The 18,020-nt window shown below is 39.0% G+C and overlaps 2 protein-coding genes across 9 annotated transcripts in view; both read right to left on the bottom strand.

Annotated features, from left to right (window-relative positions):
* Nucleotides 1-942, bottom strand: part of HTRA1 (HtrA serine peptidase 1) — a 36,065-nt gene extending 35,123 nt beyond the window's left edge. Inside the window, exon 1 of the mRNA XM_068951514.1 lies at nt 474-942. Coding sequence (XP_068807615.1) covers nt 474-921 — 448 coding nt within the window. The 5' untranslated portion in view covers nt 922-942. The remainder of the gene's footprint in view (nt 1-473) is intronic.
* A 7,389-nt stretch (nt 943-8,331) lies between these two features.
* The window catches only part of PLEKHA1 (pleckstrin homology domain containing A1), a 37,019-nt gene continuing 27,330 nt past the window's right edge, over nt 8,332-18,020 (bottom strand). For 3 of the 8 annotated variants that reach the window (XM_068951518.1, XM_068951519.1, XM_068951520.1), the window contains exons 9-13: nt 16,730-16,794; nt 15,167-15,230; nt 13,832-13,921; nt 12,577-12,647; nt 8,332-10,450 (exon numbers count right to left, since the gene is read on the bottom strand). In XM_068951518.1, coding sequence (XP_068807619.1) covers nt 10,225-10,450; nt 12,577-12,647; nt 13,832-13,921; nt 15,167-15,230; nt 16,730-16,794 — 516 coding nt within the window. In that variant the 3' untranslated portion in view covers nt 8,332-10,224. The remainder of the gene's footprint in view (nt 10,451-12,576; nt 12,648-13,831; nt 13,922-15,166; nt 15,231-16,729; nt 16,795-18,020) is intronic. The other 5 variants (XM_068951521.1, XM_068951522.1, XM_068951523.1 and 2 more) reach the window with 2 other exon arrangements.

Here is an 18,020-nt window from a genome sequence, read left to right on the forward strand (position 1 = left end):
AGAAGGCATGCATCACCTTAAGCAACAGAGCCCTGAGGATAAAACTCCTCACCCTGGGTCAGCTCGCTCCAGCGGCCAAACCTCAGTCCTTGCAAAGCCCCAACTCCCCAGCACCCACCAACTCCAGACTAAGGCCATACCTCTCCTCCTCCCTCCCCCCCCCCCATGCAGCTGTGCAAACTGCAGCTGGAAAGGGAACTCGCTGAGCACAGAAGACTGACACTTGCAGGTAAGGGAAGCGCAATGGGAACCACGGTTTAACCGTTATTTCCCTGCTTATCCCCCATTTTCAAGAAGGGCATGAGAATCCCGGCATGACCGCTGCTTTCCTGCTTCTCCCGGGGTTTTGACAGGCGGGCGAGAACCACGACTTCACTGCTGCCTCGCTGCTCAGCCGGCGCTGTCGGCAGGCGCCCGAGAGGCAGGACCCGACCCCCCCCGTCCCCAGCCGCGGGGCCGGGCGCTGCCCTTACCCTGCCCGCAGGCGCCGCGCTGGATGGCGATGACGGGCGGCTGGCGGAGGCGCTCGGCGCGGCGGCTGGCGGCCCGCAGCTGGCAGGGGCTGGCGTAGGTGACGGCGTCGCTGCCGCAGACGGGCTCGTTGCTGGCGCAGAGGCAGCGCCCGGCGGCCGCCCGTTTGCGCACGGTGCCCGAAGCGGGCACGGCACCGGCGGGTACGACGCACTGGAGCCCCTCACCGCACGGCGGGCCGCCGCCGTTGCCGCCGCCGCAGGGCTCGCCCTCCTCCGCCCCGCAGACGCGGCAGCAGCCGCAGGCGTCCAGCACGGCGCCGGCGGGGCAGGCGGCGGGCAGCGGCGGGCAGCGCGCCCGCTCGCAGCGCTCGGGGCAGGCGGGCGGCGGGGCGGCGGCGGCGGCGGGCAGCAGCGCCGCCAGCAGCAGGCTCCAGCCCCACAGCGGCATCGCGGCGGCGAGGCGAGGCGAAGCGCGGAGCGGCGCGGAGCGGAGCGGCGGCTTTAAGCGGCGGCGCGGCTTTAAGCGGGGGGGGGGCGGCGCGGAGCGGGGCGGGGAGGCGGCGAGCGCCGCCGCAGGTTGGCACTGCCAGGGCGCCCACCCCCCGCCCCGCCCCATCTATCTTTTTCTCCCCCCCCCCCTTCTTGTTTTTTTTTATTTTTTTTGCAAAAACTTTTTGACTGCATTTTTGTTTCTTCACCCACCTCACGTGCCTCACAAACAGGACTCGGTGCTGGACAGGAAATGAAGGGGAAGCGATTAAGACCCGCGACCGCGCTTCTCGGCGCCTCGTTGCAGCCCAGAAGGCTGCCAAAAAGGGCTTCTGGTTGTTGGCCTTCAAAGGCAGTGCTCCTCCAGAGCACCGAGGGCCTGACACACGGGTGAAGCAGCTGTTAATCGACCGAGAACGCTCGTAAGAGGCTTCTGACAAAGAGGGAGTAAAGTTCAACGCTTTTCCAGGATTTACCCGAAAGGCAATCTGAAATAAGCCTTAATGGCATTTCTTTCCGCCAGAAAAATAAGTAGACACGAAGGCCAGGGCGCTCCACCAGTAACCTGAAGGAATTAGTTAGGGGCTTTCGTTCAAACACATGTTAAGGTATGCAAATGCCAGGTCATCCATCCAGCAAGAATGCAAGGTATTCCTGCAGAGGAGGGGTCTGAGAAAGTCGTGACTGAAAGTCGAGTTGATCACTGGTGGTTAACCGCATTTCTGTTATCTGAGGGTGCAGTCCCATTCCAAGCCTAATCGGATTTAAGAGAAGGCTGCTCCCGAGACAGGTGTGCTCTTCCCCTCTCTCCCTGCACATTCCTGCCACTTCACTTTATCTAGGCTCCTCTCAGCTTTGGGGTGAGGTGGATACTCACAATTAACAGGTTAACCAACCAAAAAAGAGTACTCTTCCATCCCATCCATGGTCAGCGGGCTGATCCAATTTATCTTGCACTCGTGCAACTGCCAGAACCTGCAGAACAGATGCTGCCGAGAAACTGCCTCGGGGTAGACTAAGCTTTGCACAAAATTGCATCCCTCAGGTGTAATAAATAGGTTTTGATAGGATACTGATTAAGGAGGTCTCTCCCTCCCCTCCCTACAAACCAATCTATCATCACTGGACAAACATCTGGAAGACAGATCTAGACCCGCAGGCTAGACATCTTTTCTCCTACAAAAAATGGAATAATCTTAAACTAACAACCACCTAAGCAGGTAGAAGAACATATCATGTGTCAGAACTCAAACCTAATTGTCCCCAGGAACATTATGAAATATTATCAGACAGTGACCACAAAAATACAAGTGTCCAAACTGACTGGAATGCTCGGTTGATAACTGAAGGTGGAAGAGCAGGTAGAATCCAGCATTCCAATTAAAAACCCTAAATAAGAACCCCTTAAATTTGCTCCTTTCCAATAACTTCAACGCTGTGCAAGAGGAGAGATTTCAGGAGAATTACCCAATTCGAGAAGTGACCGAAATACTAAAGCAGTCATCTGGAACAATTAACGGCAACAATTAACAATTAATTTAGATTATTAGAATTTTTGCGATTTTTAAAAAAGTCTAAGAGAAAGTTTGAAAACATTTACAAGTTTAAATAATTCATTTAAAATGTATTTATATATATTGACATGCTAAGGTAAAATATGCTTCCAAATTACTATTTGTGTAACCGTTGCTTATCTGGCTACTTTTGATAAGCTTCAGCATTTTTCTTTACTTTGAAATAAGGACTAGTCTTCAAGGAAAGATGACAGTTTGCAGCAGAAAAATAAGAAACAGAGGTTCAGAAAAGACTGCTGAAGCTCCTGTTTGGAAACAGGAGGAAAATACTCAGACCAATGAATTACTATGGGGTTTAGTCTTCCCCCACACCCAAAAGGCTGTTTGTTTTTCTATCAAAACCTTTGTTTGCTTGCTTACAATAGGTTTTTGAAGTCACAGGACTGTTATCTCCATAGGTAGGAAAAAATTGCATGCAGTTGGAAAGCTCCTTCTTCAGTCATCCTTTCTCCATGGATGTGTTCTACCTTTGTAGCTGAGTATCCTTTGATATTGGTCATTCTAGGGAGCAAAGGCAAGACACGAACAGACGTTCAAAAATGTTAACAAAAGCCCTGTTGAAAGAAGCCTGTCTGGAATAGTTATAATTTACTAAGTCAATACCTAGTTAAAGCACTAAACTGAACGAACACGTCCTTACATCAATTAAAGATGAATTCAAAAACAAAAATACCAAATGTTTGCTTAGCTGTTTGGCTTAGAGATTTAAAAATCTGAAGCTAAACATTTAACTACTTCAAGAACTACTGCAGGTTAGTAGTGTCGCATAAAAAATCTGAAACACCAGTTGTATACATTTATCTTTCCCATTGTGTTTTTTTCCCCCATAACTCATCTGTCAGCACCATCAGTTTCAACCTCCTTTACCAACAAGCTAAAAATCTATATAATACACTAGTCAATTTTTTTATACTACTAGTACAGAAAATGTGAAAGTACATTTATTAATAGAATCAAAGGTAAAAAACTGCACCACAAGCATAGAACATAACCCGAAGTCTTACCTAAAAGTCACAATTGTCAGTCCACTTTCAAGTAAGTAGACTAGCATTTCCAAAACATGATGACCCTCTGCTGTCATGTTTTCTGAACCAGGTAAAGATGTGAATATTCTATTCAGTATTAAAAATTCAATTTTTATTATATGAGTTTTATAGGCTTCACGTATTTTTTGATCAAGACAAAAGAAAGCAAATATCTCACTTTCCAGAATAACCGAGATTACGTTTTTTTTTTTTTTTTAGGTGTAATATCCTTATTTACTGACAAATATATATTTGTTAGTGACCCACCTGTGTAGAAGTGCCTTACACCTCACAGGTACTGTAATCCTAGAAATTATTTTCCCTCCTCATTATAATCCCCACAAAATAGTTATCCAAAGCCAAAAAACATTTACCAATACTGAAAAACAACTGATCTGAAAAATACTTATGCTTTTAGCACTAAGATAATTCTTCCAAAAAGAAAAAGTTTTGCTAGTGCTGTTAGTGATCCAGAATTTGCCCCAACATTCAGTCTCTGCTGTATTTACTGACCTTTTTAGCTCACAGGAAAGCAGCAGGACTGAAAAGGTGAGCCGTTCCTGTAGCAACAGCGATGACAGTATGGTTAGATTACCTGTTCTGAAAGTAAGTTTTCCTGGATGCCCATGAACAAGGTGATACATCCTGGGTTACATGGGAACATTTACTGACTTAGAAAACCCAGTTTCAGAGAGCAGGAAAACGTTTTGCGGTATGGGGTGCTATCTCCAGTGGTTTCCTGTGCAAAGGAAGGAGCAAGAGAAGCCAGCAGCACTTGCCGCAGGACTCTTACATTGTACTGAACAATGGGGAAAAGGGTCAGACTTTGGAAAAAAACATCTGGGAAGACATGGAAAAGGTGGATAATAGCAACAAGCAGCAAGTATAGAGAATTAGAAAGTATTTTTGGCAGGAGGAAAAGGGGTTCAGATTATAATCTCAGGCAAGAAGGGTCCTGGCCAGAAGACAGGATAGAAGTTTGGGATTACTGGAGTGCCTATATTCTTAGTAAATCCAAATAGCTTGGAATTTGCAGAAAGTTTTTCTAGGTTTATCAAGACTGCGTTATCATTTTGCTTCATTCATTAGTGGCTTTCTCCCAGATTTTCTGTGAAAAAGAAAGAAGTGCCCTTGCTGTCCTGCATGTTTGGCCATTCTACAAACATTCTACAAAGAAAAGTGCAAATATTATCCTTCAGACAGGTTATAAAACAAGCATTGATGATTCAGTAAAATATGAAGTAAAATCTAATTTATCAGCTACACACAATGCACCGATATGACAACATGCAGGTAACACACCTATAAGAAATCTAAGTAATGTCTGTTCTATAATGTGCTCAGTTACCATTACGAGAATCACAGCGTTAGGAATGTAGTGCAACAGAGTGGTTTAAATTCTTAAAAGATGTGTTCACTATGTGTATAGATGTGCAAAATTACAGTGCTGACATAAGCTTTAAATGCAAAGCCCTAATTAAAAAGTCAAAGCTAGCACTTCAAGAAGGAATGTTATACTATTACTACTACACCATTACATAGTGCCTTTACAAATGAGGTTCCCCCCCCCCCCCACAGAAAGTTTGCACAGAAAATCTGAAACGAAATACTAAACCCAAGCCCAATATTTGTGACATGATGCAGTTACACAATAGGATTCATGCTTAACTTTCTGGAGTAACCTTCATTACTTCAGTGGAACCTAGCAGAAGTACCATGTACTTCAGCAACTTATTGGCTTGGAGCCTCAAATAGTTGTATAGATTGTGCTCCAAAATAGAGATGGGTGTTAAAACGTTAAATATAACGTATAAAAGGGTAAAACCATACATAGCACCGAATGTTTCAAACCCATTCTTTTATTCCATTTTAACCTTTAGGCTAAAAACTTGCTGTCCCAGTATCCCTTTCTTTCACTTTTTCCCCCACTCTCTTCTACCTCAAATAAATATGCAACCTGGCTAAGAAAATTAATGCCCCCAAAATTTCACTGTGAAGGTATGTGGGACAGAAACTAATTTCTCCTTCCATTATAATACGAAGTTCCTATACAGCTTAAAAAAATAGTCTTTGAATATTCACACTTTCTAACACATTAGCATTTCTACTTCACTTACCACATGATACTGCCATTATGACAGGGAATGCTCTGTGATACAGTGTCCATTTTTAACTCCTTTTCATATAGAATTTTGACTTTTGAACACAGCGCACCTTGCAGTTGCAAAAACTAAAAGTTTAAAAGGCCAGGAAAAAAAAAAAAAAAGAGCAAAATAGTAGCTCAGTTAGGGGGAAGAATAAGTTTCAAACTGATTAGTTCTCCCCCTACAATCTGTAGCCCTGATTAAGCTGGTCCACCTCCATCACACACTCTCTCATATCTTTGTGTCACATTATTTCCCCTCCCATAACCAGCAGAGATTTTTGTTTCCTTTATAGTCCAAAAGTTTAAAAGGTGGTACTCAGATGTGACGTTTTACAGGTCCTGCTGACGAGCTGCATTTAGATAACCAGTTTCCCAGCTACGCTCCAGAACTTTTACACTTCAGTAATTGAATGTCAGCTAGCTCAAATTAAGACCTCTTAGTATAGAAAGTTATTGCCTTATACTAATAAATATCTGCAAGCCCTTCAAGCAGTAATTGAGACTAATGCATCAAATGTGCACTCTAACATACATGTGTTCGCTTATCACTCAAAAAAGGATGCTCTTTCCAGACTGCATTACTACCTAGCTATTTGCAATAGGTTTCTCTTGCACTGCTTTATCATATGAAAGTGTCAGCTGTTTAAGACTGATATTTCATTAATGCTGTATTTTGTGTTTTGGAAACAGCATCGCTTCCTTGGGGAAATTGCTTTTTCAGACTATAAATGGTCAGTTTTTCAACTGTTTGTAATCGCCTTCCACAGTCAGCAGCATCAAAAGAAGCCTCATACTTTTATTATTCACTGGAAAAATTAACAGATCATTCACCTTTTTCCTGTAGCATTACAGCTTCCTCAGTAGTAAACTGATCTTGTAAACAACACCAGCAGGGAGGAAGAGCTGTTATGTTTTGTCTTCAGTGGATTTGCTACCATTGCCATTCAAAGTTTGCAAGGAGTAAAAGTTTTAACACTTTTCTAGAGCAGTTCAGTGACTTAACAATAGCGGATGGTTTCTATAAGGGCTTAAAAAAATCCACACAAAAACAACAAAAAACATTCAGAAGTATACTTCAAAGTAAACGCCCGAGTTTTTTAAAGCTATAGTATAACCTCTAGATGGTGCTAACATCTCACCACTCCATGTGGTTGATATGCCACTGGATTAAACTATATATGCACCACTTTGTTAAATCTGAAGTTCGAGTACGTGAAGGTAACTCCCAAACAATCGGATTTAAACTCATCGTATTATAACGAGTAATCTACAGTATTATAATACTATAAAGAATAATTCAATCTTTTCTTCAGTAAAGGGGCAACAGCAAATACACAGCAAGTGAAAAACAAGCAAGACAACATACAGTAAAACAAAGTATCCAAGTCACTTTCATGACAGCAGTTCAGGTCTCAAAGGGCTTTGGGAAAAAAAAAAAGGTTAAGAGGAGAATTAGAGGATAAAAAAGCTGAAAGCTAAGCAGCAGAGATGCATGCGTTAAGATAATTAAAGCAGAACTGATATTTTCAGCTCCTTTAGATGAGCTGTGGATAGCAATTGTATTATATTCTGACATTTCTTCCTAGGAAGAGTAAACTGTATCGCTGTACCTGGAGCACTATCCAACTTTACGTAACAAGGGACTTACTGAAACATCAACTCCATGTTGTAGCTGTCCAGCTGCAGTTGTCCAGTCTACATAATGTCTTATTTAATTACCATTCTTTATCTGAAGCTTGCATACCGTTCAGACACACTGATTAACTGCATCAACTTTACAAGAGGGAAAAACGCACTTGAGAAAGGCAGTCACTCAAGTATGATGATATAACACTATCTACTGCACAGACAGCGAGGGGCATCCAGATTTCATATAGGTGCAGTTATTTCAGGAAATCATTGTCAAGAGAATATCTGTTATGCACCTGTATGAAGTCAGAAAATGCCTGTTCCTGTCCTCCCATTTTTTCCTCTCAGATGGTGCCCAAGAGCACTTCCAAATGATTAACTTGAAATTACTATGCAGCATCCCTTCCACTGATTAAAAAGAAACCTGATGGAAGATGAAGGTTATTTCCTTTGCATAATGTATACGAATTCCACATAGGAAACTGAGGAGAGGAAAAGAAAAACAAACAAGTTTTATATACTAAAAAGGAACAATGTTCTGATAAAATATTTAACATGGTACAAGGAAAAAGAGGCAGCTGTTATTTTAAGTTACCCAAATTGATTTATTGACAATTTAAATGTGACATATTTACAGCACTCATTCTAAAATAATTTAACAATTTTCATAAAATTTATAAAAGTACTGATAAATAGGAGACCCTGACAATTACCAACCACAAATATTTCCCTATGCTACTGAACTACAAAAGTAGGTGGTTGTTTTCTTTTTTTTTTTTTTCTCCCTCCTTTTTCCTCTTTTAAGGAGTCCCATAATGGAGTTGCTTTACCTCCACCCAATGTGTAAAATTGCCAATACCAAAATATAATAAAATGAACATGCAGTGTGAAAGCTGTACCAGAGCAAGTGATTTCAAATGTTAGGCTACGGTAAAAATATTTCAAAGTGTCTTCCACACAGAATGTACTTGTGAAAAAATAAGCCTTCAAAGAGCTATTGTCATGTTTTTAATAGAAGTTAAAACTTACAATACTAGTTTAGACATTTACAGTAACTTCCAATTCTGTGCTAGTTTTCACATGTAGCTAAAGAGTCAAACAAAAACAGTAATTTACAAATACCACTGCCTTAAGACAGTGGTTAGCTTATGGATAAAAAAATTGAAGGTGCTGATATAATTTAAGATTTTGAAATCAGATCATATTTCATTCTCATGTGACACCAATCGTTCTATCCTTGGATCAACAAGTTATTATGGTAAAGTCACCCATATCTCTCAAGAAAGAAGTCAGTCTGGAAATTGGAGAGAAGATGAACTTGTATGATACGTAACTTAAGGTTCCAGTAGACGAAAAAATGTCAAAGCTGGACAACATGAATCACAATAAGCAGCAGCATGAGATATTTGTGGGGTTGTGATGGAACCAAACATTTTTCAAGAAATACGAAAAGTATGCGCTCAATCTAATCCAATACTTGAAATGTAAAGGTTCTTTTCATTTGTATCACCGAAACCCCATAAGACACTGTACACAAACAACAAATATTCATTTTTTTCAAAAACATATATTGCACAGCTAGTAGATGCAATACCAGAATGCTGGTATCCCTAGCATAAGTATTCTACTTTAAATAGCGGCTTTGAACTATGCTATTCAGAACAACTCCAATCAAAGGTTCAACAGCATGAAAAATGGTTTGTGTACATACCTAGTCTGAAAGTGTTTCAACAATGTGAGAAAAAACACAGGCACTTAAGATTATTAGTGCACCAGAAGTTATAGGCCACAATTGCATGACTACGAACAGTTCAGTACCAATAATGACAAACAAAACAAAGAGGTCTTCCACTGATCAAATATAGAAACAAGAACTGCTCACAAAGCACTGATAAGAAAATCAATCTCAAAACAGTAATCAAACAGCATGTTTAGACATTTCATTAAAATAATTGCTGCAAAGCCTAAAGTAACACCATATAAACCCTACTTCATTCAAAAGGTCTAAAGTGTTCAAATTCAAAAGCCCAATTTCTCTTCTTCCCCCTCCAAAACACCATTACATGCAGTCCATTAAAATCCAAATGTGCAAAAAGTTATAACCCACCTTCAGGAGTGCATCAAAAATAGGCTGACTATTCAAAATATTATTTTAGTGGAAATTTTACAGCACCATATACTTAGAATTCCAAGGGAGTTCAGAATTCTTGTTCTGATAACAATTCAGTTGACACTGTTGATCCGAAAGAACAGAATAAACTTTTGTGCATTTCCTGGCATCTGAAAATCATGCAGAGAAATAATTCTCATATATGCCTAAAATCTGACTGTAGTTCATACAGAAAACAACAACAGTTGTTGGCAATAAGTTTTCCACAACATAGCATTAATTGCAATTTTAGCTTGCCAAATTAGGGATGAAAAGTTGCTGGTACCTTACTTATTTGCAGAAGTACTTTTTTCTTTTTGTCTTTGCTTTTTTTCCTTTTAAATCGTGCAGCTTGACCCCTCCCTAGTAAGTTATTTACTATCAGGCTTTGAGAAAATGTGTAAGGTCCATTCTTGACCCTCAGCTGAAAGGCAATATACAAACATCACACACAGACACACACACATACACATATATATATATATACACGTGTGTACATACACACACATACATATATATAAAAATCAGTGTTCCGTTTTCTTTGTTCTTTTTTCCTATAATTTTCTTTGGTTAAGTGTCCAAGCAAGGAAATTAGAGGACCGAACAAATGGATCATTCTCCAAACACTTCCGTCATTACACATCACTAACTGGAAGGCTTGCATCATCCAGATCCACAAGGCCAGGATCCTGTTCCTGAGTGCCATTTTTACTTTGGGGTTCTGACAAGCCCTGTTCAGTCACTTTGGAAGCTGGTTCTCTTGGAGCGACAACCTGGATCTTGTAGTTCCCTGGCTTGGCCTTGGTAAAAGGCTCGTGAAATCCTCGCTTCTCCAAGGCAGGGTATTTGGAGTTAAGGTTTGGGACCAGAGGGCTGCTGTGAGAGGCTGCGGAATGTGAGGCGGCTGCTGCTGGGGTGGCAGAACGGAAAGCATGGTTGGATTCTGAAGAAGACTCGGAATGCTCCTGGAAAAGAAGGGCACGCATCAGATGAGGTCATTAACATCACGTGAGAAAGATGCAGTTTCAGATTTTGCTCTCGGAGAGGGGTGGGGAAAAAAATCAAGACAGAAAATACACAAAGCAAAGCATCAGCCACAGCAGTAGGAGGCAGGTGCTTTCCCAAGGCAGCATATTATTAAAGTGAGCTTACAGCAGTATGTGACAGTAAGAGTTTTTTCATTTGAAGAAATTAAGTTTCTCAAATCAAGCTCAGCAGCTCTTTAGACTTTCAAATACAGTCTAGCAGACTAAATCTTTTCATTTCACTAATGCGTTAAGTAACCTTTTGAAGATATGCACTGAAAATGACATCTTTAAGAGAAAAGGGTATTCAAACGTATTTGCATACAATAGGCACTAACATCTAAAATGCTGATGTAACGAAGTAATGTACTCTACTCTAGGACTCTTCCTGGAGTCCTATCCGCTTTAACTTATTCCAGAGAGTGAACAAACATAGGAACTATTTTGTGCTATCAAGACTATGTAACAGTTTCCAAAATTAATGGACCCTTAGAAGAAATCGATCTTTAAAGCTATTCATTCCAATTGTCGAGTTAATTTCTTATAAACGTTTATCGTTAGTAACTTTCTGCTGACCTTTACGCAATTCTCTATTAACTCGAAACTGTGAAAATAATCTTCCATCATTTACGTACTGGGTATAACAACTTATCAGACGACCTGGGAGTGATTCAGATGCTTAAAACATAGGCATGGAGTACTATTTTAGACATGCTAGAATATCCTGCCTGGCCTACAGCTCTAGCTCTAGAACAGAAAATCTCTCTCAGATTCTGCATCACGTCCATCAGTTCTGTGAAGATGTCTCAAATACATGCAAAACAGCATAAGAGCCTTATGTTAAGTGATTTGATCAAAATAACGGGCAATGATACACGACAAACTTCACTCCACATGCAGTAGGAGCTGCAGCTGCCGCCACTCCTGCCATCACCAGCATTAGTACATGAATCTGAACTCATGTGCGTACACAAATCAAGTCAATTTTCAAATAAATGTATTAGCAAAATTACCATCATAGATGAGTCCAAGATGCAAATACACATCCTACATGGAATATATTTTTTTTCATAGTAGTTTTCCAGGTCTCTTTTAGCATAACATGACATCAATTTATAAGTTTAATCATAATAGATTCTGCCAAATAATATTACATTCCTTTTTTTGAACTAATATTATTGGGTTAAGTAGCTAAGCATCTTCTCTTGAACTTCAGTTTTGTGTTCAGGCTCAAATTCCATGAAGTATTTTATATAACTTATATTTCTGTATTTCATTCCTGGCTTGATACTCCACTTTAGGAAAAAAATTCTGCTTCAAGTATGTATATGATCCAGTGATCATATGTATATGATCCAGTGATTTACCTGCTGTTCTTATTTTTGTTAATAATTTTAGTTGAACAAATAGGACAAAAGGGAAGTTTGGACAGGATTCCTATAGTAAACTTTTTGCTAAATCCAAGCAAAGGATACTCAGATTTTATCACCCACACTGACTAATTGCACAGTTAATACACTATGCCGCTTTATTGCTCTTAGGTATACTGCTCTGAACAGTGTACCAATCATATACTATAATGCTTCTACATTTGGACTAATAATTTCATGCAGAGACTAACAAGCCATGCAAATCAGGCTACAACATTATCCTTCCAATTACTAGAGTTATAACGTGCATTTTTGTGTGCACGCATTTGTATTAGTTTCTGGGTAGCTTAATTTGCTTTTGCACAGTTTCAAAAAAAGTAAAGCAAATGGAAATATGAACTCTCATGCAAATTAAAGCTTTAATATCTTACTTTAGATGACATTACTTTAAAGCATAACCTATATTTAAACAGGATAAATAAGTACAAACACATGTTTTTGCCATTTTTAAATTCCAATTATTTTAAAAGTAAGAACCAACAGTGCAAACCTGTAAGGAGATGATGTAATTTATGAGTTAGTTTTCAATAATGGTAATGGCAATAGGTAGCAATATTTTTAGTTTTTTAGAGTGCAAATTAGTCTCTAGTCCTAGCCCTCTGTTAAGAAGGCAAGATTACATGAGAGCCCACATACGTGCTGCATTCACCGGTTCTTGATGTATACCTCTGTATACAAGGATTCGACAGCCTTCTGGCCTGCCGCATCTGGAACACAGTGCAAAGCTAAGATTAGAGTAACCTATACTTGAGGAAAGAAGAGAGAAGAGGGAAAAAGGAAGAAGTGATGCAGACAGTAGACAGTAATAGCTAGATTGCTCAGTTAGCCCCACCAAAACAAACAAACAAAAATACACATACGCCAAAGAAAATAATTACCTGTGTATTTTCTACCCCCACAAAGGAATAAAATTTATGATAGGAAGTTTTATCTAAAAGCATGAAGCAGCTCTCAGCTGCAAAATAGAATTGAGAGTTTAGATCAAATTCACAGAAGCACAACATCAACGTATGTGTGTATTCAAAAGCCAAATTTGAAGTCATTAGATTTCCGATTATGGGGGTAGTGATATATTCAGCTATTGCTAAACATCCCATTAGCCAGAAAGTGAAAACCAGGCCTTGCAGCATCTGAACTGAAAAGTATTCCATTTGTTAAACCTGGACATACTTAGAGACCCTGTGACACTATAGTAACCTTCAGCACAAAACAGAATAATTTGTGAAGAGCAATGAACGTCTAATAGGGTTTTAATGCAAATATATATATGAAATGCTGGCATCCACGTGCTTCACAAATACTAAGATCTGTCACAGTCACAGCACTTCAGTTCAGTAACGCATTAGATGGTGCTCACACTAAGTTGCCAACAGCAAGAACTAATTCATGCGAGCAGATAGTTCCTTCAGAAATAATCTATTTTAAATTTGAATCTGTATCTGCATGTATAATAAACCATCAGTAACAGAAAATGGTAATTTAGTAGCCAGAGCTCTTAAAAAAAATAGTCAAGATAGTGTCATTTGATAGCAAAATTCAGCCATCAGCAAAACACCTCGCAAGAATTAGGTTCAATTCTACTTCTAAAACTAGTAGCAGCTTAGTGACAAAAGAACATACTGAACGAGGAAGCATTTCTCCATTAGCACTTGCATTATCTACATGGTTAAGACAATACAATGCACATAAAGATACATACAGATAAGATTAAGATAAGCACTCATTTAAAAAAGTAAAATATTTTATGCCCATCCAATCTCTATGAAAGTCCACGCAAAGTTGCTACAGGACAGGATGAAGGACAGATGAACGTAAAAAAAACCACGAGAATTTCATGTGCATAAATGAACATTCACTGAGCCTTAGAGAAAATGTGATTAGAATAACATACAGAAGCTGCTGATCGTCCAGGTCCTCGCTGTGCTACAATGGCCCCAGAGATTGCTTTTATCCAACTGTGCATGTCTTCTGGACTGTCCGCCTGTATCAAACAATATGAATTACTACATTTAAAATCACTGTACAACTTCTAACTTTTTTTTTCACCAGTATCCTGACCATCTGCATAAAAACATGGTCAAAGCCTTACTCTGTTTAAGGAGCCCATTATTTAAAGCCATGAGGGTGTTTTTTTTTTAAATGTAGACATTTCTTAAAAGCTTACCCTAATTTTTCTATTGTTTTATAAGTATATACTTTCATAAAATAACAAGCAAATAAGTACATTTATACTATGCATATACTCCATAAGACTCAAATCTTGCTTATTCTGACAGAAGGTCTGGTGACACCTCTGTTTAACAAATTTTGGCCAATGCTGTAACTTCTGTACATTTAAGACGGCTCTTTATTTCTATAGGATAATTACTGAAGAGTTATAGTAAAATTAAAATAAGTTTATGTCGGGGGTTAGCTGTACATTTACTTAAAACAACAGTAACAAAGATGCGATAAATTAAAAGTGAACACCAAGGGTGTATATGTCTATGATAGACAGACAAAAAGCTAAAGCCCTGCCTTAGTTAGTTGTAAAACATGCCACTTAATATTCAGGGGTAGGAGAGCTGCTGTAAGACAGCTCATAACTCAGCATCTGGCCTCACTGCCTGTAGCAAATGATGTGGGGCTTTCTGATCCTACAAGAGCAACTCAAATCATTTCTTCCTTCAGAAATATGAGAAACAATACTACAAGCACCACATTCCCACACACCTAAAAAGCAAGCCTTTTTCTGTGATTGGCATTATAACAAAACATTTAAAAGAGAACACTGAAAGGACGCACTAAATAAAGGTGCATATGGATTACAACACATTTTCAGATAGCAACTGAAATCTAGAGTGCTGCTGTGCTTTTTAGTAGACATTTTAACATAGCAGTTGCTAATTTGAATCTGAGAACCAACTATCAATAAAAATTCAGTACTTCAAAATATTTAATATATTGAGCTGATACTACAAAATTTGAAGAAATGAATGCCAATGAAATCATAGTAAGTATTAGAATTTGCTTATTACGTTCATATACTACCAACATAACTCCTTGCTATTATGTGGAAAATTTCTGAATGCATCATCTTTTTCTGAAATATAATAAGGCTGCATTCCCTCAAAAAAAAATCACTGCATATTTAAATACAACTTTAAAAGTAAAACGGTTGTGCTCCTTTGCTTTGGATATGGTAATCTCTTGGTTTTGCCCAACGTTGAAAAAGGAAAAGGATTACCTGTACATAAAAGGTTCGAGAAGTTGTTACAATTTCAAAGAGATTGTCTCTCATCATTATATCACTGCAAATGAAACACATCAAGCATACTTAGACAGCAGATTCGACTTTCCCAATTAAAATATTCCAGGAAGTGCAGAAAACTAGAGCATTTGTCACCTTTGCATTCTCTACCACTCTTCAAATTTTTGTTTGTTTTTTCTTTTGTAAATATCAAGTGGAAAAAGGAAAGCAGTACCTCCTACTCAGCTCAGTCTCAACACCCTTTAGTTTAATAGTAACACACATGCTACTCTCCATATCATTTTAATTGGAACATTATAAACCAAATTATGTTAAGTCTAAGAACATATTTACAGAAGTTTAACTGGAACAGTAAGTATCACATTTATGTTTTTGTTTATGCTAGGTCTTTGCAAAGGTCTACTCCTAAATAATAGTGTGGGCACCTGCTAAAGCAATGCAATAGCCACAATAGTTACTACAAAGACAATCCACTCTTTTATTGTATTTTAAATCGAAAATCTGACAAAGCATCAGGAATCCTAAAACCGTGGTTATGATATTATAGTCACTGTGGAACACACTAATAAAGCCCACAAATGTGTTTTTGAATAGCAGTAGCTGTTAAAATCCCCACGTGCCTTGTGCCTCGTGTCTGGGCCTGAACAATGAAACTCACTGTCCACCCATACCCCCCCCCCCCCCATTCAAATTCATAGCCAGTTTTTAAAAGCTCAGAAATGGGGATGAATGATAGGTTGCAGGACACACACGTGCTTAGTCCAGTTTTAAGCTTTATATCTTCAGGGTGTTCTAATTATGTACTGAGATGTTACATGTACATTATGTATTTCACAGAGGGAACGCTGCTGGTAAGATTTCTCAAAAAGCACAAAAATCCATACAAGAGACTATTTGATACGCCTGTTGAAATCTAAGCCTTTGTCAACAGGAAGGTCACAGAAAATGGCCATTATACACGTGAAACAGCCTCAAAAGAAGAATTTTAACATGATAATATAGATGGCAAGTGCTTGCTTATTTTTTTTTTTTAAAACCGAACTAATAAAGCACTTCACAGATAAATTTTAAGTTACAAATTCACTCAGTATACTGCCACATAGTCAAAGGGAAACAGAAGTGTACTCATCTCAACTGAAGACATCCAAAACAAGTGCTTGAGTAAGATAACGCCATCTAAAGGCTTACAGAATATTTATTAGGAGCATACAGACTCCTAGAATTGCTGCCTCAACTCAGCCAGCACCTGTGCTTCTCTCTGCAATTCAAGATTGCATGACCCTTCTTCATTCCACCCTTTGGTCTAACGTATTTACGTTCTACGAAAGGGTTACTGCACGTGGCAAATTTGGGATACACAGTAATGCAGAACACTCAGACCAGCTTTATGCACAAAATTACTTGTTGTCCTGTAAATAACATGCATAAATCAACTGAAGCTATTAAAAAGCTCTCCTCTTTCCAAAGAACAGTATAGCCATGACAAAGCAGTGTACACAACACTCCATTGTAATTGCATCAGTGTTTCTTTCTCCTCACCTTTGTTTACATTCCTGAACTTTATGGACCTCTTTAAGTGGTATAACCCTGAGAGGTTCCTTTTCCTGTTGTGGAGAAAGAAAAAAAAAAAATTACTTCAGTAGAGTACATCTAACAAGTAGAGCACAGTCAGAAAGTCAAAGGTCAGGACCCAATGATAGCAGCAGCACTATATAAATGAGACTTTCAAGGCAGTCACTTAGGTTGGTGATGTCAACCAAAGCAAGGTTTGCTTTTCTGGCATAAATATTTCATCGTATCATAATAGAGACAACTCCTGACCCCTTCCCCTAACCAGTCAGAAAACTGAAACCGGCCCCTAGCAACTTATTGCAGTAGAATTGTCATTATATTCATTTACAATGAAATGCTACAAGATGCTTTGTTTTCGCTATGACAAAGTAACATTAATATATAGGCTTATTTTTTCACTATCACTAAAAAAGTCTTTGCATTACCACTTTCATGTGGCTGTTGCATGAAAAAGTCTTATTTTACCCCCAAACATGCTCTCTTTAAGCAATATTATTATGCAGTACTTCAGTTTGCTTCAGCTTGCAGACAAAAGCAAATCTGTCCGCTCTGGAATAACTACTTTCCCTAAATTAAAATTTATATTAATGTACCTAAGAAGTTTTTGCTGTTAAAGCAAATAGTGAATTTCATCCAAATACAACAATCCTCAAATGTCAATTTTCCTTCAGTGATTTGTCTCTACAGTAGATTGAAGGTGCAGGTTTTAAAACTCAGTGTTCTCAGGTATTATTCCCCTTTTCTTAGGTTCACAGCTCCATTACAACAGAGTTTTCAAAGTAAGAGTCACCGTATGTGAACTGCACGATCTTCCTTGGAGGACATGCATCCAGTACAGGGAAGATAACAAAACTGAACATTCTGGGAAAGTCACAGGCTTGTCTAGCAGACCTCAGCTCAGAAATTATGATTTTCCTGGTCAGATGTTGCCTATACTTCACTACGTTCCACCCGAAGATAGAGACAGACTCTCTTTCCTCAAATTGAAAAGAGAGGAGCCTTAAGAGAAAAATCAAAATCTATGGATTTTTAATTGGAAGAACAGAAAACCCAGATATATTTCCACAAATGAAAAATAGTAACATCTGAAGATATCAAGGAAGATTTATTTGAACTACCAGTGTCCAGGCTGGCTCTCAAGACAACAAACTAACTTCACGTTAAAGCCATACTTGGCTGAAGATCATAACTCTTGAGAATTTAACTCTAATGGAAAGAAACCTTCCAGAATTAAAAGTAATCTGATGCTATACTAGGC

This window comes from Struthio camelus, chromosome 7 (assembly GCF_040807025.1).
Source record: "Struthio camelus isolate bStrCam1 chromosome 7, bStrCam1.hap1, whole genome shotgun sequence".
Taxonomy (NCBI): Eukaryota; Metazoa; Chordata; class Aves; order Struthioniformes; family Struthionidae; genus Struthio; species Struthio camelus.